We start from the raw sequence: 23577 nt of genomic DNA on the forward strand, positions 1-23577 counted from the left end.
ACCAATCAGCACCCTGTGTCTAGCTCAAGGTTTGTAAATACACCAATCAATACTCTGTATCTAGCTAATCTAGTGGGGACTTGGAGAACTCTTCTATCTAGAACTCTATGTCTAGCTAAAGGATTGTAAATGCACCAATCAGCACTCCGAGTCTAGCTCAGGGATTGTAAACACACCAATCAGCACCCTTTCAAAATGGACCAATCAGTTCTCTGTAAAATGGACCAATCAGCTCTCTGTAAAATAGACCAATCAGTTCTCTGTAAAGTGGACCAATCAGCCGGATGTGGGTGGGGTCAGATAAGGGAATAAAGCGGTGGAGAGCCAGACAGAGGCAACCCGCTGGGATTACTTTCCACATATGTTGTGTTTTCACTCTTTGCCACAAAATCTTGCCACTGTTTACTCTTCGGATTAACACCCAGACTTTATGAGCCGTAACACTCACCACGAAAGTTTGCAGCTTCACCCCTGAAGTCAGTGAGACCACAAACCCACCAGAAAGAAGAAACTGCGGACACATCTGAACATCTGAAGGAACAAACTCCGAACACACCAACTTTAAGAGCTGTAATACTTACCGCGACTGTCTTCGTTCTTGAAGTCAGCGAGACCAAGAACCCACCAATTCTGGACCCAAGACTTTCTCCTTGACTAAATCAGAATAATTCCATGAGAATAGAAAAAGGTAAACGTTCTAGAGGCCCTTATTTCTTCTACGACTATCTATCGGAACCTAATGTGATGTTCACCTATGTGGCTTTAGGGTGTTAAACTATACGAGGCAGACGAAGCCTTGGTTCTTTACACATGCCTGGGTCATGGCAAACATTTAGTACTTTGATGTTGCTCTTGTAGTTGTTGTTATAATAACTATTACTACTTTATTATTTCAGAGCAGGGCATAGACCTTCTGGGGAAAGTTAGGAGTGGGGTTAGTCTATGAACATCCTCTTAAAGCCATGATGGCCTGCGCAGGCACATAGAGTTTGATTCCTATCAGAATATAATTGGAGGTGGGGCACAGTAGCTCACATGAACCTGTAATCTAAGCAGTTTGGGAAGCCGAGGCGGGTGGATCGTTTGAGCCCAGGAGTTCGAGACCAGTCTGGGCAACATGGCGAAACCTTGTCTCTACTGAAAATGCAAAAATTAGCTGGGCATGGTGCCATGCGCTTGTAGTCTCAGCTATTCAGGTGGCTAAGGTGGGAGGATCACCTGAGCCCAGGAGGTGGAGGTTGCAGGGAGTCAAGATCATGCCACTGCATTTCAGCCTGGGTGACACCAAGAGCCTGTTCAGAGAGGAGAGGGAGGGGGGAGAGAGAGAGAGAAAAAAAAAAAAAAGAGTTGGAGAAGAAAGCACTTCATGCTTTGGCCAAGACCCCTTTTGGGGAAGGAAGGTGAGAGATGTTACTGTGTCAGATAATTGGATCAGGAGTGAGCATGCTTGGGCAGATTTAACATCTCTATTTAGATGTAAAGGTCTGACCTACATCTGGATATTCGGTGGAGTGCCGGGCACTGTGCTGGGCCTTGTCAGGGATATAGAGCTGCTACCCTCAGGGGACTTTCGATCTCCTGGGAGAAGCCACAGGCACAAGAAACTAGAACACAGGATAAAACGAGGGTCAATTTATTTTACTGTGAAGCTTCTTATAGGTGCAAATGTCAGGCATCCAATTTGAATATGCATAAATAAGAAAGAAAATATGTTGGTTCCCATATCTGATGAGGCCAGGAATGAATGGCTTCAGGCATGGCTGGATCCAAGTGTTCAAATGGTGATGTCAGAAATTTCTCTCCATCTCAGCTTAGTAGGCTTAGTTAAAAGTGAGGTCTCTTCATTAGTTATTCCAATTTAAACTGATAGAATTGAGTCCTAATGTTCCAGTCTGGGTCATATGCACATCTCCCAGAGCTAAGAGGAGAGATCAGCCTGGCAACTCACACCAAATGAGATGAAGGGGACAGCGAGATACCTTCACCTGAAACATCAGAGCAAAGGGAAGAGGATGCTGGGCACATAGGAACCATGGTGCCCCCAGAAGGAAAAGGCTCTCAGAACAGAGCGAGGGTCCAGCCTGGAATCAGGAGAGCTTCATGGAGGAGGTGGCCTTTGGTCTGGACCTTGAAGATCAAATACAACTGGGGCTCCAGGAATACAGCTGGGATGCTCCTGCTGCAGATTCCTGCTCTGTGTCCAGAGAGAAGGGAGGGGGAAGCAGGAATGTCCTTAGATACCCCATGTGCTGTAACAAGTACCTGGTGGTCTTCACAAGAATCCTACCCCCTCATGCCTATGGGAAACAGAGTCTCAGAAAGCTCTGGCATTCCTCCTCATGACCCATACCCTCCAACCTCAATGCTCTGGACACAGCCTCACCCCATTCTAATTCATATCCACAGAACACCTTTTTTTTCCTTTTTTCTTTCTTTCTCCAAGGACTCTCAGACCTGGTCAGGCATCCATTTTCTAATAAAAATCGCTGACACTTGAATGTCAGACATGAATCCACCCTCTCCATATTTCCATGCAGCCAGCCTCCATGACACCTCCATGACTCCATGCAGGCGGAAGCTGTGATTATCCCCATTTTATGGATGAGGAAACTGAAAGACTGAGAAGGAGATTTGCTCAAAGTCACACAGCTAGAAAGCAGCAGTGCTGAGAGTCAAAGCCAGACATTTGCCAGGAGTTCGAGGTTGCAGTGAGCCATGATCATGCCGCTGCACTCCAGCCTGGGTAATAGAGTGAGACCCTGTCTCAAACAAACAAACAAAAGGCCAGAAAATTTGGTTACAGAATCCTTATTCTAAACCACCACCCTTTAATGCCTCTAGCATCTCAGGGCATGGGGTCCCAGTCTTTCCTGTCATGTTTCATAGCTCTGTATTTTTGATGGATTCTTTGCTTAACATCTGTCTTACCCACTGACAGCTAGTGACAATGGAAACTGGCATACTGAGGACTTGGTCTGTGCTAGGCTCAGTACATAGCACTTTTTGTTCGTCCCCGAATTTCACCTTCTCAGCAATCCTGTAAGTTAGATGTAATTATTACAGTAAGTCTTCACTTAACATCGTTGATATGTTCTTGGGAACTGCAACTCTAGGTGAAACGATGTATAGTGAAATCAGTTTCACCATAGTCTAATTGATATCAACAAGAGTTAAGCTCCTAGGCCTATTTCTGGTCACAAAAAAAAAGTCACCAAATTTCTAAGTAAAGACCAAAATGCTTCTAATATTAAACATTGAAATAAATATGAGTTATACATACATTTAAGAAAGATTAAGACCGGGTGCGGAGGTTCACGCCTTTAATGCCAGCACTTTGGATGCTGAGGTGGGGGGATCACTTGAGCTCAGGAGTTTGAGACCAGCTTGGGCAACATTGTGAAACCCGACTCTACTAAAAATACAAAAATTCAGCCCAGCACAGTGGCTCACGCCCAAAATCCCAGCACTTTGGGAGGCCGAGGCGGGCAGATCGTGAGGTCAAGAGATCGACACCATCCTGGCCAACATGGTGTACTAAAAATACAAAAATTAGCTGGGCGTGGTGACACATGTCTATAGTCCCAGCTACTCGGGAGGCTGAGGCAGAAGAATCGCTTGAACCAGGGAGGCAGAGGTTGCAGTGAGCCGAGATCACAACACTGCACTCCAGCCTGGTGACAGAGCCAGACTTTGTCTTTAAAAAAAAAAACAAAAACAAAAACAAAAAACTTCACCGGTATGGTGGTGCATGCCTGTAATCCCAGCTACTTAGGAGGCTGAGGTGGGAGGATCACTTGAGCCTCAGAGGTAGAGATTGCAGTGAGCCATGATTGCACCACTGCACTCCAGCCTGGGTAAGAGTGTGAGACCCTTTCTCAAAAAAGAAAAAGAAAGATTAATAAAACCAAGATCATTATTTACCCACTTAGTTCAAGGTCATAGTGGCCAGAGCCTATCTCTGCAGCTCAGGCGGGAACCCATCCTAGACAGGACACATTCCATTGCAGAGCACTCACACACAGTCACACTCACTCATCTGGCACCATGCAGACACATCATGGGGAGGACATGTACACTCCATATAGACCGTGGCCCTGGCTGGGAATCTACTTTCTTTTTCATCAACTTTGCAATGAAGCATTGAACAAAACGATGCAGTGTGAGGACTTGCTATACCACATTTTATGCACAGAGAACCTGAGTTGAGAGTTTAAGTCACTTGTTCACTAGGTTATGAACTCCCGAAGGGCAAAAACCTTGTCCATTTTGCTCATTGAGTCCAGAAGGACCATTTGAGTGCCTGGCATATAGTAGGCATTCAATAATTGCATTTTGGTTGATTAGATGGATGGATTGATGATGGATAGCCAAAGGAAGGAAGAAAAGAAGGTAAAAAGGGAGAGAGGGAGGAAGGAAGGTAAAGAGGGAGGAAGAACGGGGATGTGCCGCCAACCAGTTCCTGGACGTGACTGGGACATCGTCGCAGGCAAGGCTGGTGTCCCAACTGATGTGCGTCCCCATGCCTCTCTGCAGGTGCCACCATGCACGTGAAGAAGTACCTGCTGAAGTGCCTGCACCGGCTGCAGAAGGGCCCCGGCTACACGTACAAGGAGCTGCTGGTGTGGTACTGCGATAACACCAACACCCACGGCCCCAAGCGTATCATCTGCGAGGGGCCCAAGAAGAAAGCCGTGTGGTTCCTGCTCACCCTGCTCTTCACTGCTCTCGTCTGCTGGCAGTGGGGCATCTTCATCAGGACCTACTTGAGCTGGGAGGTCAGCGTCTCCCTCTCCGTAGGCTTCAAGACCATGGACTTCCCCGCCGTCACCATCTGCAATGCTAGCCCCTTCAAGTAGGTGGCCCCTGAGCGCACAGCTGGCCTCAGCAGACGGGCAGTTCTCTTTCTCTCTTTTGTTCCCTTCCACTTTTCCTTTCCTTCCTTTCCTTCTCCTTTCTCTCCTTCTCTTCCTTTCTCCCCTTTCTTCCTTCCTTTCTCTCTTTATTACTTTTCCTTCTTTCATTTCTCTTCCTTATTCTTTCTTTTCTTTCTTTCCTTCCTTCATTCTCTTTCTCCTCCTCTCTGTCTTTCCATTTGCTTTCATCCTTTTGCAGCAACTAAGATTCAAACTTCGTAAACTTTTGGCCAGGTGCAGTGGCCTGTAATAACAACACTTTGAGAGGCCAAGACAGAAGGATCCCTTGAGGCCAGGAATTGGAGAACAGCCTGGGCAACATCTCAAGATCCCACTTCTAAAAAAAAAATAATTTTTTTTTTAATTAGGCAGACGTGGTGGCACATGCCTGTGGTCTGAGTTGCTTAGGAAGCAGAGGTGGGAGAATTGCTTGAGCCCAGGAGCTCGAGGCTGCAGTGGGCTGAGAAGGCGCCACTTGAGTTTCGAGTCAAGGCTAATAAAATATAATTAATTAAAAATAAAAACAAGAAGATGCCACTGCAGTCCAACCTGGGTAACAGAGCCAGATCCTATCTCTTAAAAATAAAAAATCATAAGTTTCCTAGGCTTAGAGAGAACCTTGGGCACCCTCTGTCTTCAGGCAGGCCAGTGCCTATTTATCGATTCCGCATGTGTTTATGGAGCACCTACTATGTGCCAGGCACTGTTCTAGGCAACACAAATACAGCAGTGAACAAAACAGAGTCCTTGTCCTCTTCACAGCCTGCCAGAGAAAACAGACCCCACAGAGTTGTCCTCACAAATATCGAATTCATTATCATCATGATGATAAAAAATAAAACAACTCGGCTGGGCACCATGGCTCACACCTGTAATCCTAGCACTTTGAGAGGACGAGGTGGGCAGATCACTTGAGGTCAGGAGTTCGAGACCAGTCTGGCCAACATGGTGAAACCTCGTCTCTACTAAAAATACTGTAATCTCAGCCAGTTAGGAGGCTGAGGCACGAGAATTGCTTGACTCCAAGAGGCAGAGGTTATATTGAGCTGAGATCACATCACTGCACTCCAGCCTGGGCAACAGAACGAGACCCTGTCTCAAAAATTAAAATAAATAAATAAATCAAACAACTCTTCAACAAATGCTTACGATATGCCAGGCACTGTGTTCAGTGTTCTTTGGGTAATTGGTGTCATTCTAATCCACACAATCACCCTAGGATTGGGAACTCCTGGCGCAGCCCCAGTTTACAGGTGAGGAGATGGAGGTTCGGAGAAGTGAGCTTGCCTGGAGACACACGGTGGGCGACTGTGGGATTTGAACCCAGGTCAGACGTGATCCCAGAGCTGCTACTTTTTAACCATTCTTCCAGCTTGCCAGTTCTCCGCTTGGTAGCAAGGCCTGTGAAGGGGACACATGAGGAGACCCAACCTAGTCAGGGTTGTGGAGAGACAGGGAGTCAGTCCAAAAACAAACAAAAAAAACCAAAACAAAGTGCCCTAAGGAATGAGTAGAAGTTGGCCCGGTAGAGCGAAGAGAGTGCCCCCAGTGGTGGACACAGCAGGTGCAGCTGGTGAGAAGTTTGGTGCATTCAAGGAACTGAAAGAAGGGCTGAGTCACAGAAAACATTTTTATCCAAAAGAGAGTCCTGACCCAGCACAATGGCTCACGCCTACAATCCTAGCATTTTGGGAGGCCAAGGCGGGTGGATCACCTGAGGTCAGGAGTTCGAGACCAACCTGACCAACATGGTGAAACTCCATCTCTACCAAAAATACAAAAGTTAGCTGGGCGTGGTGGCACACCCCTGTAATCCTAGCTACTCAGGAGGCTGAGTTAAGAAAATCACTTGAACTTGGGAGGTGGAAGTTGCAGTCAGCTGAGCTCTCGCCACTGCACTCCAGCCTAGGCAACAGAGCAAGACCCGGAAGGAAGAAAGGAAGGAAGGAGAGGGGGGGAGGGGAGGGGAGAGGAGGAAGGGAAGGGAAGGAAGGGAAAGGAAAGAGAAAAGAGAAAAAAGGAAAAGGAAAAGCAAGAAAGCAATAAAGAAAAACAAAGAAGGAATGAAGGAAAGAGAGAGAAAGAAAAGAAAAGAAAAGAAAAGAGTCCTGACTGGGCATGGGCACAGTGGCTCAGGCTTAAAATCAGAGCATGTCGGGAGGTCAAGGCTTAAGGATCACTTGAAGCCAGGAGTTCAAGGTCAGCCTGGCCAATGTGGTGAGACAGCATCTCTGTTTTTAAAAGTCCTAGAAGGGAATTCATGCGCAGTGATTACTTTCCCAATATCAGAAAGTCCCTTCTTTCTATTAATGGGGTTCTTCCTGCCTTGGTGGTTTCTTAGAGCTGTTCAAGAGAACCTTTAATAATAATAGGAACGACAGCACTCCATCTGGGCACTGATCCATGCACTTTACAAGCAGCACCTCACTGAATCTTCCCAACAATTCTCTGGAGTACTTATTTATATCCCCCTGTTTTGTAGATGAGAGAACAGAGCCTCGGGGACGTTAAGTTGCCCAAGATATTAAGTGGCATGCCAGGATTCAAACCTAGAGCCCACAGAGTGACCCACCAAGCTTCCCAGCAGCTGTGGACATCTGGGCTGTAATAACACCGCCGCCTGCACAGACGCCACCCTTCCCGATCCTCCTCTTCCTGTGTACACAGATTTAATGGTCAGGGAACTGGCATAGAAGGCCAATGTTAGCTCCAGCTGCTGTATACCTTTGTACCAGGACCTTGGCCTCTGTCCAGCACTTAATGCTCCTGTAGGAAGTCCTCCAGCCAGAGTTGGCACTTGTGGCCTCAATGACCCACTCTGAGGCAGGGTCTTGGGTAAATTGGATATGAAGTGACTGGGGTGCAGGGCCCGGGCCCCCACGGGGCCTGGCAGAGATACTCCTTGATAGATCCATCTCTCACTGGCCACCATGTCAACATGGGAGCTCCAGAGGGCTGAGGGAAGACATTGGAGCCAATCTCACAGTCCCATCCATTTTCTCTCTCCTGAAACTGGCTCCTGTTCCCAAAGTTGCTCCCTCCTGGGAGGGAGATCTCAGAACCCCCGTAAACATACCCGCTGGAGCCCAGCAACCCCGGATTCTAAGTTCAGCTCTGCCCTTTATCAGTGGAGTGAGCTTGCAAAATCACACCAATTCCTGGAGCCTCAGTTTCCTGATCTATATATGGGGACGGTAACAGACTTGTGGCAAATAGTAAATAAGACCTGGAAAGCATCTAGCACCTGGCACAGGGTAAGCTAGCAATAACCATGAGCCATTACAATTCTTCCTCACTTGAATATGAATTTCATAAGGAAAGAGACCAGGTCCCTCTTGTTTGCTGCTATACCGTCTGTGCCTTGCACAGTGCCTGGCACATAGTAGGTGCTCATTAAAAGTTGGTGAATGAATGAGTGCATGGGTGGTGGAAGGACACATGGATGCGTGGGTGGGTAGATGGAGAGGTAGGTGTTTAGGTGGGGTGGTGTTCTTATACATAGTGGCAGCCATGCTGGAGTAACAGCGTGATATGGTTTGGCTCAGTGTCTCCACCCAAATCTCATATCGAATTGTAACCCCCATGTGTTGAGGGAGGGACCTGGTGTGGGTGATTAGATCATAGAGGTGGCTTCCCCATGCTGTCCTCGTGATAGTGAGTGAGTTCTCACAAAATCTGACGGTTTTAAAGTGTCAGTCTCCCCTGTGCATGCTCTCTCTCTCTCCCTCCCTGCATGCTCTCTCTCTCTCCCTCCCTCTCCCCCTCCTGCTGCCGTGTAAGCCGTGCCTCGCTTCCCCTTCACCTTCTGCCATGATTGTAAGTTTCCTGAGACCTCTCTCCAGCCATGCGGAACTGTGAGTCAATTACACCTCTTCTGTTTATAAATTACCCAGTCTCAGGTAGTATCTTTATAGCAGTGTGAAAACAGACTGCTACAGAGTGGGTCCCAGATTTCAGTTGCTCTGCTTTACAGATGTTCATTCCTCCCGCTAACCAGCCCTCTCCCCATCCAGGTATTCCAAAGTCAAGCATTTGCTGAAGGACCTGGATGAGCTGATGGAAGCTGTCCTGGAGAGAATCCTGGCTCCTGAGCTAAGCCATGCCAATGCCACCAGGACCCTGAACTCTTCCATCTGGAACCACACACCCCTGGTCCTTATTGATGAACGGAACCCCTACCACCCCATGGTCCTCGATCTCTTTGGAGATAACCACAATGGCTTAACAAACAGCTCAGCATCAGAAAAGATCTGTAATGCCCATGGGTGCAAAATGGCCATGAGACTAGTAAGTGGTCCCTAGGCACATGTCAAGCAATGGGCCCCACCCACTGAGGCTGGTGGGTGTTTCTTTTCTGTAATAATTTGAGTCTTGCTAGGGGAAAGATAAGATGGAAGCCAGAGCCTGTTTTGCTTGTTAGCAGAGATTTTTTAAAAATAGAAATTGTTGGCATGTTAGTCAAGACTCTTTTGGTATAAGTGATCCAGTTCACACTAGCTTAAGCAAAACAGGCAATTCATTGGCTCACATAACTAAGAAGTCCAGAGGTATACTGCATTCAGGCAAGGCTGGATCCAGGTATTCTAATGAGGTCATCAAGAATCTTTCTCCATCTTGGTTCCACTTTTCTCTCAGGCAACTTCAATCTTGGGCAAGATCTCTCCATGTGGAGGGTCCCTTCAGTGCCCTTGCTTAGCAGTCGTCCCAGAAAAAGAGCTCTTTCCCTATCGTCCCAGCAAAGGTCCTGAGAAGACTCATTAGGTCACATGCTCACCCCTAAACCAATCACTGTGGGCTACAGCAGGGGCTCTCATGATTGGCCAGTCCTGGGCCATGTGCCCTGGAGTTGGGAGTGATGTCAGCCTCTGTGAGACCACATGGACTGAGCGAGGGGGAGGGTGGTTCCCTGAGGGAGGAACCAAGTCTTGTTATCAAAAGATAGGCGCATAAATATTGGGCAGGTGAAAAGCTACAGCTGTGTAGTACAGTCAGATGCCAAGAAACAACTGCCCTGCACTGGGGGGCTGGGATGCCATTAGTTCTTAAGCCTAGAAGTGGGAAGAAGGTCTCCTGTCTGTGTCTCAGGATCCCACGGGAGCTCTGTCACAATGCACATCCCTAGGCCCCACTCCTGGAGAATCTGAGTGAGCAGTTCTGGGCCCAGGCCCAGGAATCTGTATTGACAACAGGCTCCCTGGTGATTCTGATGATCAGTCTTGAATGGGGATCCAGGAGGGGACCATACACTCCCCAGAGGGGGAGCCACTGCCTTGCTGTTCACACTCATGACATTATGACTTCCACAACTGCTTTGTCCCCACCTCTCCACACAAACTAGCCAACGTCACATGGGGGATCTGCTGTGGTCACACCTTCCTTAACCTCCTGGGCCTCAATTTCTTCATGATGATGGGGATAACAATGATACTTACCTCCTGGCATTGCTGCGAAGCTTCAATGGGGTTATAGATGTAAGACACTGGGAACAGAGCCCAGAACAGAGTGAGGATTAAGGGCTGCCATTACCTCCCCAAGGGGAGGCAGGGAGGCCCCCAGGAGTGGGCTGGCCGGGCGTGTTGGGAAGGGTGGTATAGGAATGCCGGGGGAAGCTTCTCTATCCGGCCTCCCAGGTTCCAGCAGGGAGAACCAGCAGCAGCCTCGTGGCCAAGGCCAGAGTCTGAGGGCCAAGTCTGTCCCGTGCCTGTGCGACGACTTGGATGTCATGAGAAGCCGGCTGTGACCGGGTGGAAGGGTGCTCTGCACCCCATGTTGGACTCAGGGTGACTGGATCTGTGTCTTTCCCAGGACAGATGAGAGGCAGCGTTTCCTGTGTGTTGAGTTTCTTCTTGGTCTTCATGGCCTCCAGGGGAGCTGCATCTGAAAGTCTGTGGCAGAGGCTAGAAAAGGAATCAGAACTGTGTGTGTGTGTGTCCACATGAGCATAAGTGTTGCAGCCACTTGTGTGAATCTGTGTATATGGGGTTCGGGGCTAGGAGGGACGTGTGTTACAGTGACATGAGGCTGTGGAGGTCAGAGAGAGGGCGTCTTCCGTGCATGCCTCTGCACACATGACCACGTGTGTGTTTTTGCTCATGCATAATGGTATGAGTGAGGTGAGGCTGGTGGCTGTAAACTGAGTCACTGAGTCACCCTACCTTGAAGGAGGGGACCAGCCTCTGTGCATGCCCATGAGTTGGTCACTGACTGTGGGTTACTCCCAAGAGGTTGCTGAGGGGTCTCCTAGCCTCCCAGGCCTCACTCCCAGCAGCCGGGGGTGGGTGCACCAGCCTGATGAGGGGATCTTGTGATTGGCACGCAGCTGTGTATGAGGCGGCAGCCCTTGAGTATGTGTGAGCATGAGTATGAACACGTTTCCCACCACCAAGCTGCAGCCAGAAGGACGGCTGGCAAAGCACAGCTCTTGCCCTGCTAGGGCCCTCAAGCAGTGGCTGGGGTCCTGCTAGCAGCTCCCACACCACCCACAAAAAACCCTCTTGGCCTCCACAGTGTAGCCTCAACGGGACCCAGTGCACCTTCCGGAACTTCACCAGCGCTACCCAGGCAGTGACAGAGTGGTACAGCCTGCAGGCCACCAACATCTTTGCACAGGTGCCGCAGCAGGAGCTGGTGGAGATGAGCTACCCCGGCGAGCAGATGATCCTGGCCTGCCTGTTTGGAGCTGAGCCCTGCAACTACCGGTGAGAGCCACCCCAAGCCCACCTGGCCAGGCCCCTGCTCCGAAAGGCAGTGGCGTGTTACGGTTGGGAGTACGGCCTGCCAGCGTTCAAATCCTGCCTGGTCACTTACTGGCTGGCTGCAGCACAGTTTTCCGTGCCTCGGTGTCTTTTAGGTCCGGTTTCCTGAAGGCAGATCCTGAGGCAGGGATGCACTGAATTGCTCTGGAAGCATTGAGAGGATTGTGTTAGGAAATGTCTGCAGGGAAAGTGGGATAAGGAAGGAGGATTTGGAACATGTAGGAAAAGGAGAAAATAGAAAAAGAAAAAGAAAAAGGAAAAGCTGGGCGTGGTGAGTGGGTGGCTTACACCTGTAATCCCAACACTTTGTGAGGCGGAGACAGGAGGATCACTTGAGACCAGGAGTTCAAGACCAGCGTGGGTAATATAGTGAGACCCCCGCCTCTAGAAAAAAGTAAAATAAATTAAATTTTCAAAGGAGGGAGGAGAAAGTTAAGCAAGGATGTGGTCTCAGGTCAAGTCTAGGCTCAGCTTGATCTGTAGGAGGATCTGGAGCATAAATGGAACCATAGAGTCATCCTCCCTTGAAGGAGGGGACCGGCCTTCCTGCATGTCCAGTGAGTTGGTAACTGGCTGTGTGTGTGTGTGTGTGTGTGTGTGTGAGTGTGTGTGTCCACATGAGCATAAATGTTGCGGCCACTTGTGTGAATCTATGTATATGGGGTTCGGGGCTAGGATGGATGTGTGTTACAGTGACATGAGACCAGCTTGGGCTGTGGGTCATTTCCAAGAGGTTGGCGTGGGGTCTCCTAACCTCCCAGACCTCACTCCTAGCAGCTGGGGGTAGGTGCACCAGCCCAGTGAGGGGATCAGGGTGGGCACCCAGGCATCTATTGCCCTCAGTTTTCTCATCTCTGAAGCAGGAACAATAATCGTAGCTTCTTCATAGAGTCATTGAGAAGAGTAAATGAGTAGGTTCATGGCAGCACCTAGAACAAAGCTATGAGGCCGGGTGTGATGGCTCATGCCTGGAATCCCAGCACTTTGGGAGGCTAAGGTAGGAAGATCGCTTGAGGCCAAGAGTTCAAGAACAGCCTGGGCAACATAGCGAGACCTCATCTCTACAAAAAATCAAAAACCAGCCAGATGTGGTGGTGCTCACCTGTAATCCCAACTACTCAGGAGGCTGAGGAGGGAGGATCCTTGAGTCCAGGAGGTCGAGGCTACAGTGAGCTATGATCACGCCGCTGCACTCCAGTCTGGGTGACAGAATGAGACACTGTCTCAAAAAAAAAAAAAAAAAAAAAAAAACCAAGGTTATATAAGTATTTCCTGTAAATATTATTTTTCCCTAATGACTTTTAATGTGAGAGACTGGCGGAATGAGGATAATGGTAACCGGAGGTCTAGGTCTTCTTGCAATTGACCCACAGATTCCCACCTCCTCAGCCTCCCAGCTCCTGGTAAACCACCCCTGGGCCTGAACATCAGGTGTTGTCCCAGTCTCTAGGACAAGCAGAAAGTGGGCATCTTCATTCTATCCCCTCCTAACAGCCTCCAGAGAGCTCAGCTGGCAGAAGCACGTGGGAAGGAGGCCTGAGCATGGGCAGGAGCACTGCTGAGGCCTCAGAGCTCCTTGTGGGCCTCTTGACCCAGCCTCCAGGTGTGGGGTATGCCACACCCACCTTGGCCCCACCCCGGGTTTCCACCAGTCCTGTTTCTGGGATTCAGTGGTATCCTTCTTGACCTGGGGCCTCCAATGCTCACACTTCAGGCCCCTGTGGAAAGGAGCTTTTAGCTGAATCTTAATGCTATGGACATGTGACAGGCTTCCAGGCTCACCTCCCAGGGACTGTGGTTGCTCTCTGAACTCAGAACCTTCCAGAATCTCTACTGAGAATCTTCAGAAAGCTCTGGGGCCTCTGTCCCCACAAAATGCACAGGTGCAGCCGGACATGTGGCTCACGCCTATAAGCCCAGCACTTTGGGAGGCCAAGGCGGGTGGATCACCTGAGGTCAGGAGTTCGAGACCAGCCTGGCCAACATGGCGAAACCCGTCTCTACTAAAAATACAAAAATTAACCTGGAGTGGTGATGCACATCTATAATCCCAGCTACTTGGGAGGCTGAGGCAGGAGAATTACTTGAACCCCATTGGCGGAGGTTGTAGTGAGCAGAGATCGCACCACTGCACTTCAGCCTGGGCGGCAGAGTGAGACTCTGTCTCAAAAAGAAAAAAATAAATGCACAGGCATACATGGGCGGGGTTCTTGCACACAATGTCAAATAATTCAAGGCCATTAAGCAGGGCAGAGCAGCACATACGTTCCATTGTACAGATTAGCAAAAGGTGGTCCCCATAGGTGGAAGATTTGACTGATGGCACCCCCCTCTTCCTTGAGGGCCACCCCATGGCTAGCTGGTCGCAGTCTGTGTTTCAATCTCACTCTCTTGGCCAGGGTCCTTTGCTCAGGGCACACCCGCCAACCACACCTGCCATAAGGCTAGGGATACCAAACAGACTACCGTAACCTCCACGAGCACATTCATCTCACCCACTCAGCTGAAAGCGAGCTGCAATACTGCAACTTCAAATGCATGGCCCATCTGCTCAATGAGAACATGCCCGGGAGCGAGAGTGGGGCAGGAAAGTGAACCTACTGTCAACTCCCTCCCCATCGAATGGGATCCCGGTGTTCAAGGGCCTGTGTTCCACACACAGCCCAGCCCCAAAAGCTGTGCTGGCCACCTCGTGGGTAGCTGGGCTGGGCTTGGTATAGCTGGCCTGTTGTCAACATGGAGCCCTCCAAAGGAAGCCCCATTTGGGTCATATGGGCTGAGGATGAGGGACAGGTGGTCCCCCAAGGGAAGCTGAAGAACTGTTAGCAGAAACAGGGAAAATAGATGGCTGATGGGCCAGTAAAACCCCCAACTATCGGCCACATAACTTCTGCCTTGTGGCCGTGGCCAGGGGTGGGGGTCAGTGTAGTGAAGGGGTCAAGGCGTGGGGTCTGGGGTTAGACCACCTGGACTCAAATCCTGGCTCCATCTTACAAGCTGTGTGATCTTGAACAAATTTCTTAACCTTGCCATGCCTCAGTTTCTCTCCTCTGTAAAATAGGGGAGAGAATAGTACCTGCCCTACAGCGTTACTTTGAACATTAAGTGAATTAATATGCATGAGTAACTGACCCTACTACTAGGCTCAATAAATAATAGTTATAACTATTTTATTTTTATTTTTATTTTTATTTTTGGGGGACGGAGTCTCACTCTGTCACCCAGGCTGGAGTGCAGTGGTGCGATCTCGGCTCACTGCAAGCTCCACCTCCCGGGTTTATGCCATTCTCCTGCCTCAGCTGCCCAAGTAGCTGGGACTACAGGCACCCACCACCATGCCCGGCTAATTTTTTGTATTTTTAGTAGAGACGGGATTTCACTGTGTTAGCCAGGATGGTCTCGATCTCCTGACCTCGTGATCCACCTGTCTCGGCCTCAAAAGTGCTGGGATTACAGGAGTGAGCCTCCGTGCCCAGCCCAACTACTATTTTTATAATAGTTTTATAACCCACATTTTAGGCCAGGCCCAGTGGCTCATGCATGTAATCCTAGCACTTTGGGAGGCCGAAGTGGGCAGATCACTTGAGGCAAGGGGTTCGAGACCAGCCTGGACAACAAGGCAAAACCCCATCTCTACTACATATGCAAAAATTAGCCAGGTGTGGTGGCGTGTGCCTGTAATCCCACCTCCTCAGGTGACCAAGGCACAAGAATTGAACCGGAAGGCGGAGGTCGCAGTGAGCCGAGATTGTGCCACTGCACTCCCGCCTGGGCGACAGAGGGAGACTCTTAAAAAACAGCAACAAAAACAAAAACCCACATTTGACAAGGAATGCAAATTCAATAATTATGCCAACATTTACTGGGCCTTTCTCATCCCTGTATGTGTCAGGCACTATTCTCAGCACTCTGCACGTTAAAATTGCTTTAACCCTGGCAACAAAGCCATGAGAAAGGAACTGTTATTTTCCCCTTATTTTATTTTTTTAAGAGATGGAGTATCACTAGTTGCCCAGGCTGGTCTTAAACTCCTGGCCTCAAGTAATCCTCCCACCCCAGCCTCCCAAAATGCTGGGATTACAGGCATGAGCCACCGTGCCCAACCTTCCCTCTCATTTTATAGTTGCTGTAACCTGCCCAGAGAGGTTAAGTAACATCTCTGAAGTCACAGTTGGTGAGTGGCAGAGCCAGCAGTGTGGGCCAGGCCCACCCCACGTCACTCTTATTGCCTCATCAGAAATGGTGATTGTCACTTCCCTCCCTGCCCACCTCTTCCAAGCCTGTTTCCCCAGCCCTCGGCAGGTCCCAGTGAAAGGCACCACCCAGGCACCTTAGCATAGAGATCTCAGCCAACTGTCCTCTGAGCTCTTCCTCACTCCCACAGTTGACTGGTCACCTGCCTTCCTGAGTCAGCCTTGGACACAACTGTGGGAATGTGCCTCTCTCTGCCCTCCCGGTGCTGGGTCCCAGACACTGTGGCCCTAGATTCCTCCCTCTCTCTCTGACTCCATCCTGTCCCGCTCCTAACATGACAAACGCTCCAGAAGCAGCAGCTGCAGAATTTGGAAAATGTGAGCCGCATGTGGACCCCAACACCAAACTGCCTGGACTTGAATGTCAGCTCAGTATGTGGCTGGGTATGCTACTTAGCCTTTCTGTGCCTCAGTTTCCTCATCTGGAAAGTGGGGACAGTGAAATAACCACATAGCATTATTGGGGGATTAAATGAGTTAACGTATGGAAAGTACCTAGTACAATGCCTGGCACGTACTAAACATTATAGGAGCACTTTTTTTAAAAAAGGCTTTGGGGCTGGGCGCGGTGGCTCACGCCTATAATCCCAGCACTTTGGGAAGCCGAGGCAGGTAGATCACCTGAGGTCAGGAGTTCGAGACCAGCCTGGCCAACATGGTGAAACCCCATCTCTACTAAAAATACAAAAAATTAGCTGTGGCTCATGCCTGTAATCCCAGCTACTCAGGAGGCTGAGGTAAGAGGCTGAACCCAGGAGGCAGAGGTTGCAGTGAGCCGAGATCGTGCCACTGCACTCCAGCCTGGCAGACAGAGTGAGACTCCATCATTCATAAATAAATAAATAGATAAATAAAAAGGCTTTTGGCCAGGTGCGGTGGCTCGCTTAATCCCAGCACTTTGGAAGGCCGAGGAGGGAGAATCACTTGAGGCCAGGAGTTTAAGGCCAACCTGAGCAACATAGTGAGACTCCCATCTCTACAAAAAAAAAAAAATTATATAACAAAATTAGCCTGGCATGGTGGTACACACCTGTAGACTCAGCTACTCCGAGGCTGAGGGGGAAGGATCACTTGAGCCTGGGAGTTTGAGGCTGCAGTGAACCAAGATCACACCACTATATTCCAGCCTGGGTGACAGAGTGAGACTAAAATATATAGAGAGAGACTGGTTTTTTTTGTTTGTTTGTTTGTTTATTTTTGAGACAGAGTTTTGCTCTTGCCACCCAGGCTGGAATACAATGGCGTGATCTCCACTCACTGCAACCTCCGCCTCCTGAGTTCAAGTGATTATCGTGTCTCAGCCCCCCAAGTAGCTGGGATGACAGGCATGCACCACCACACCTGGCTAATTTTTGCTTTTTTTGTTGTTTTTTGTTTGCTTTTGTTTTTGTTTTTTTGAGACAGAGTCTCACTCTGTCGCCCAGGCTGGAGTGCTGTGGCACTACCTCGGCTCACTGCAAGCTCCACCTCCCGGGTTCATGCCATTCTCCTGCCTCAGTCTCCTGAGTAGCTGGGACTACAGGCGCCTGCCACCACGCCCAGCCGATTTTTTGTATTTTTACTAGAGATGGGTTTTCACTGTGTTAGCCAGGATGGTCTTGATCTCCTGACCTTGTGATCCACCCGCCTCAGCCTTCCAACGTGCTGGGATTACAGGCGTGAGCCACCGCGCCCGGCGTAATTTTTGCATTTTTAGTAGAGACAGGGTTTCACCACGTTGGCCAGGCTGGTCTCAAACTTCTGACCTCAGGTCATCCGCCACCATAGCCTCCCAAAGTGCTGGGATTACAGGCATGAGCACCGCACCTGGCCTAGAGAGACTTTTTATTGATGAATAGTTTTAGATTTACAGAAAAACCATAGCCTCCAACTCCTGGGCTCAAGTGATCCTCTTTCTCAGCCTCCAAAAGTGCTAGGATTGCAGATGCGAGCCACTGTGCTGGCTTTTGCTCTGTGCTTTGGAAAGGAGTCACCAAATTCAGACTATGCTCAGGGGAAGGAGAAGGGAGTGGCCGGGGAAAGGAGCACTGAGCTCCACCCCTCCTAGAGAGAAGAATATATATTGTTTGGAATTCTTCTGTAAAGGAAGACTTGTCTCTTCTCCTCCATTTACTTATTTATTCCATCATTTATTGACACGGTATGGACTCCTATAGATTTAGGTTGTAATCCAGTTCCATGTTATCTATTCTCTTGCTTAAATTCTTCTAGCTTTGGCCACTCTGTCAGTTGGCGCCTGTATGCCTTTGATATGTCCTCACCTGCGTGGGTTTTTTTTTTAACTTTTGCCTACTTTCTGGCACTACAGGATACTCCCGCCCTGGAATCAGCCATTTCTCTAAATAGCTCTGTTTGGTTTTTTGTTTTTTGGTTTTTTTTTTTTTTTTTTGAGATGGGGTCTCATTCTGTTGCCCATGCTGGAGTGCAGTAGCACAATCACATGCCTGACTAATTTTTTTTTATTTTGTAGAGATGGGGTCTCCCTGTGTTGCCCAAGCTGGTCTCAAACCCCTGGCTCAAGCAATCTTCCCACCTCAGCCCCCCAAAGTGCTGGGATTACAGGAGAGAGCCAACACGCTTCGCCCAAGCTCTGGTTTTTTTAAATTGAAGAATGGTATTTAGAAACCAAGGTCTGGGCTGGGCCAGGTGGCTCATGTCTGTAATCCCAGCACTTCGGGAGGCCAAGGTGGAAGGATTGCCTAAGCCCGGGAGTTTGACACTAGCCTGGCCAACATGGTAAAACCCCATCTCTACTAAAAATACAAAAATTAGCCTGGTGTGGTGGCACGCACCTGTAATCCCAGCTACTAGGGAGGCTGAGGCAGGAGAATCACTTGAACCTGGGAGGCAGAGATTGTAGTGAGCCAAGATCATGCCACTGCACTCCAGCCTGGGCAATCTCCAAAAAAAAAAAAGAAGAAAGAAAAATAAAATTTAAAAATAAAGGAACCAAGATCTGGGCATATTGAAGCATTGTTATTACTATGGTGGTTGTTGATTCGGGGATTATCCAACTAGTTTCTGCCCTGGAAAGTCTTCCCTGACCTCTGACCACACAGTACCACTGTTGTTTTACTGCTTCCTGCTAGGATGCTCTATTTCCCAGTCTTTTCTGGAGGCTTGCTGGTCTCTGTCTGCATTCCTGGCCCCTGGCCCAGCAGAGATTTCTGTAAGGAAACACCTGGCTCTGGAACCAGCGGCAGCCAGTTCTGGGAGCAGCCTCTCCAGGTGAAAAGTATTATCAGCAAGCAAATGGTTGGCACGCACGTGGAGACCAAGAGCACCTCGTGCGGGCAGGAGGGGATCCGGCCACACCCCATGCAGCCTCCTGCTCCTAGGCTGCATCTGACCACGACAGCTTCTTGGGAACACTGTGTCCCCGCGCCCTGGGGCGAGGTCTCTCCTTCAAGAGCAGTGCCTGGATTGAGCCGGTTTGCTCTGCTCTGTTCTTTTCCTGTGGCCACAGCCCTGATCCCACACGGTTTATAGACTCCACGGTGCCTGCCCAGAGCTATTTCTTCCCTCTGGGGCTTTGCTCGTGTTGTGTCCCTGCCTGGTGAGTCCTTTCTCCTCCCCACCCTATAGACTTAGCTATCGCTTACTTGTTCATAAAGTCTCAGCTCAGGCCTCGCCTCCTCCAAGAAACCTTCCCTGACCCGCTCCCCGCTCTCCACTGGGACTTACGTGTCGCTTATCTCTATAGATGCTCTTATCACCTATTGTAATTTATTCATCAAATATTTACTGAGTGTCTGTGTGCTCTGTATCACACCCTGGGCACAGAGCTGTGAACAGTAGCAGCCAAGATTTTTTGAGTATTACAGTATGCTAGGCATCCACCCCTTGCCACGGTCATGTAGGGTGACTGCCAGCATTATCTGGTGTTACAAATGGGGAAAGTGAGGCACAGAGAGGTGAAGTCACCATCCCCAAGCTCACCAGTTGCCTAAGAGACACAGCCAGAATTGAAATCAACCAGGCTGGCTCTGTGGTCTGTGCTCTTGACCTCTGAGCTCTTCGCCTTCTAGACAGACAAGGTCATGCTCCTTCCCCGGGCTTATGTTCTAAGCAGGAGACAGCTAAGTGAGCAATTAAGTCAAGAAGATAATTTAAGGGCAGGCACAGTGGTGGATGCCTGTAATCCCAGCATTTGGGGTGGCTGAGGCCAGAGGATCCCTTGAGGCCAGGAGTTCAAGACCAGCCTGGGCAACATAGCAAGACCCCACCTCTACAAAAAATTTTACAAATTAGCTGGGTATGGTGGCACATGCCTGTAGTCCCAGCTACTCAGGAGGTTGAGGCAGGAGAATATCTTGAGGCCAGGAGTTTGAGGCTGCAGTAAGCTATGATCACACCATTGCACTCCAGCCTGGGTAACAGAGTGAGACGCTGTCTCTACCAAGAAAAAAAAAGCGGGGTGGGGGAGATGATTTCAGATTCTGATGTATCTGATAAAGAAGATAATCAACTGGTGGAAGGGCCAGGTGCAGTGACTCACACCTGAAATCCTAGCACTTTGGGAGGCCAAGGCGGGTGGATCACCTGAGGTCAGGAGTTCGAGACCAGCCTGGCCAACATGGTGATACCCTGTCTCTACTAAAAATACAAAAATTAGCTGGTTGTGGTGGTACATGCCTGTAATCCCAGCTACTCGGGAGGCTGAGGCAGGAGAATCACTTGAACCCAGAGGGCAGAAGTTGCAGTGAGCTGAGATGGCACCACTTCACTCCAGCCTGGGTGAAAGAGTGAAACTCTATCTCAAAAAAAAAAAAAAAAAAAATAGCTGGGCGTGGTGGTGCGCGCCTGTAATCCCAGCTACTCAGGAGGCTGAGGCAGGAGAGTCGCTTGAACGGGGAGGCAGAGGTTGTAATGAGCCAAGATCGTGCCACTACACTCCAGCCTGGGCGACAAGAGTGAAACTCCATCTCAAAATAAATAAATACATACATATAAATAAACTGGTGGAAAAGATCTAGAGTAACTAGGTAGAAAAGTCTATTACTATTAGTAATAAAGTACTATTAACTAATAGTTCAAGTCCATCATTTTGCATAGGGGTTCAGGGAAGGCCTTAGAGCAGATAAAAGCTGAAGGATGGGGAGAAGCCAGTGTCTGCAGAGCTGGTTAGAGACTATTCCAGGCACAAAAGACAACAGCGGCAAAAGCCTTGAGCTTGGAAACATCTAGAGTGTTGCTGGAGTGTAAGGAACGAGACATAGAAGGCCAGCATAGGGACTTTGCACTTTATTCTGTGAGTGACAAGAAGCCTTTGGAGGGTTCTCAGAAAGGAAGTGCCATAGTCTGACTCGCAAATTTAAACAATCACCCTGACCGCTGTACAGAAGGAAGACCTTAAGGATGAGCAGAGGCAGAGGCTCCAGCAAGAATCCAGACATGAGATGCTGGTGGCTTGGGTCAGGGTGGGCGTGTCTGAGGTGGAGACAGGTGGACAGACCAAAGTCACATCTTGGAGCCCGGCCTGGTGGCTCACACCTGTAATATCAGCACTTTGGGAGGCTGAGGTGGGCAAATCACCTGCGGTCAGGAGTTCAAGACCAGCCTGGCCAACATAGTGAAACCCCATCTCTACTAAAAATACAAAAATTAGGCGAGGCACGGTGGCTCACGCCTGTAATCCCAGCACTTTGGGAGGCTGAGGTGGGTGGATCGCCTGAGGTCAAGAGTTCGAGATCAGCCTGCCCAACATGGTGAAACCCCGTCTTTACTGAAAATACAAAAATTAGCTGGTTGTGGTGGCAGGCACCTATAATCCCAGCTACTCGGGAGGCTGAGGCAGGAGAATCGCTTGAACCCGGAAGGCAGAAGTTGCAGTGAGCTGAAATGTCACCACTTTATTCCAGCCTGGGTGAAAGAGTGAAGCTCCATCTCAAAAAAAATATAGCTGAGCGTGGTGGTGCCCGCCTGTAATCCCAGCTACCCAGGAGGCTGAGGCAGGAGAATTGCTTGAATCCAGGAGGCAGAGGTTGCAGTGAACCAAGATCATGCCACTGCAGTCCAGCCTGGGTTACAGAGTAAGACTTTGTCAAGAAAGAAAGAAAGAAAGAGAGAAAGAGAGAAAGAAAGAGAGAAAAGAAAAGAAAGAAGAAGGAAGGAAGGAGAAGAAGGAAGGAAGGAAGGAAAGAAAGGGAAAAAAGAAAAGAGAGAAAGGGAGAAGGGAGGAAGGAAGGAAAAGAAAAGAAAGGAAAAGAGAGAAGAAAGAAAGAAAAGGAAGGAAAGGAAGGAAGGAGAAAGAAGAAAAGAAAGAAAGAGAAAGGAAGGAGAGAGAAAGAAGAAAGATAGAAAAAGAAAGAAAGGAAAGAAAAAGAAAGAAAGAAAGAAGGAAAGAAAGAAAGAAAAGAGAAGAGAAAAAAGAAATAGGAAAATCACATCTTGGAAGGAGACGGGGGTTGATAGGATTCCACTCTCTGTCCTCAGCCACACTGGAAGCTACAAAAGGCAGCCCTGTCTTGTTTTGCTTGGTGTCCTTAGCCCAGCACCCACCTCAACAAACATTGATTGGGTGGAAAAATGTGGTTTCTTCCTGCTTCCCCTTGCAGCACGGAGGAAACCCAAGCTCAGAGGTTGAGTAAGCAGCTGAAATCTGTTGACAGTGGCAGAGCTTGGGGCAGCCCCCATATCCCATTTCACAGCCTGCCCTGGACCCAAGTCATTCTGCAAGGCCACGGACCGGGACAAAAGATACAGGAAATGGCTTTCTTATCTGAAAACGTGGGAAAATAACACCTGCCCTCGTGGGGTTATTTTGAGAGTTAAATGAGATCATGTACACAGAAAGATTCAGCACAGGCCTGGCCCATGAAAGTCACTCAGTGAAAGTTTGCTGTGGAGCATAAGGGCTTCAAAGACAATACGGCATGGCAGGTGACGTTTTGTGTGTATGTGTTATTTGATGTACTTATTCTCATTCCTTCTGGTTTTTATTTTTAATTTTTTACAATTTATTATTGTTTTTTGATACAGGGTCTCACTCTGTTGCCCAGGCTGGAGTGCAGTGGTGCAATCACAGCTCACTACAGCCTCAAACTCCCCAGGCTCAGGTGATCCTCCCACATCAGCCTCCCAAGTACCAAGTAGCTGGGACTACAGACACTCGCCACCACGCCTGGCTTTTTTTTTTTTTTTTTTAGAGACAGGGTCTCAATTCGTTGGCCAGGCTGGTCTCAAACTCCTGGGCTCAGTCGGGCGCAGTGGCTCATGCCTGTAATCGCAGCACTTTGGGGAGCCAAGGTGGGTGGATCACCTGAGGTCAGGAGTTCAAGAGCAGCCTGGCCAACATGATGAAACCCCGTCTGTACTAAAAATACACAAATTAGGCCGGGCGCGGTGACTCAAGCCTGGAATCCCAGCACTTTGGGAGGCCGAGACGGGCAGATCACGAGGTCAGGAGATCGAGACCATCCTGGTTAACCTGGTGAAACCCCGTCTCTACTAAAAAAAATACAAAAAACTAGCCGGGCGAGGTGGCAGGCGCCTGTAGTCCCAGCTACTCGGGAGGCTGAGGCAGGAGAATCGCTGAGATTCTCCTCAGCCTGGAGTGAGATCACACCACTGCACTCCAGCCTGGGCAACATACCGAGACTCTGTCTCAAAACAAACAAACAAACAAAAAAAACTCCTGGGCGCAAGCGATCTTCC

The 23577-nt window shown here is 49.2% G+C and overlaps 1 protein-coding gene across 1 annotated transcript in view; it reads left to right on the top strand.

The window, feature by feature from the left end:
- SCNN1B (sodium channel, non voltage gated 1 beta subunit) overlaps positions 1-23577 on the top strand; it is a 92875-nt gene that overhangs the window by 47624 nt on the left and 21674 nt on the right. The window contains exons 3-5 of the mRNA XM_011987960.1: positions 4534-4852; positions 8927-9200; positions 11421-11611. Coding sequence (XP_011843350.1) covers positions 4534-4852; positions 8927-9200; positions 11421-11611 — 784 coding nt within the window. The remainder of the gene's footprint in view (positions 1-4533; positions 4853-8926; positions 9201-11420; positions 11612-23577) is intronic.

This window comes from Mandrillus leucophaeus, unplaced genomic scaffold (genome assembly GCF_000951045.1).
Source record: "Mandrillus leucophaeus isolate KB7577 unplaced genomic scaffold, Mleu.le_1.0 Scaffold32, whole genome shotgun sequence".
NCBI lineage: Eukaryota > Metazoa > Chordata > Mammalia > Primates > Cercopithecidae > Mandrillus > Mandrillus leucophaeus.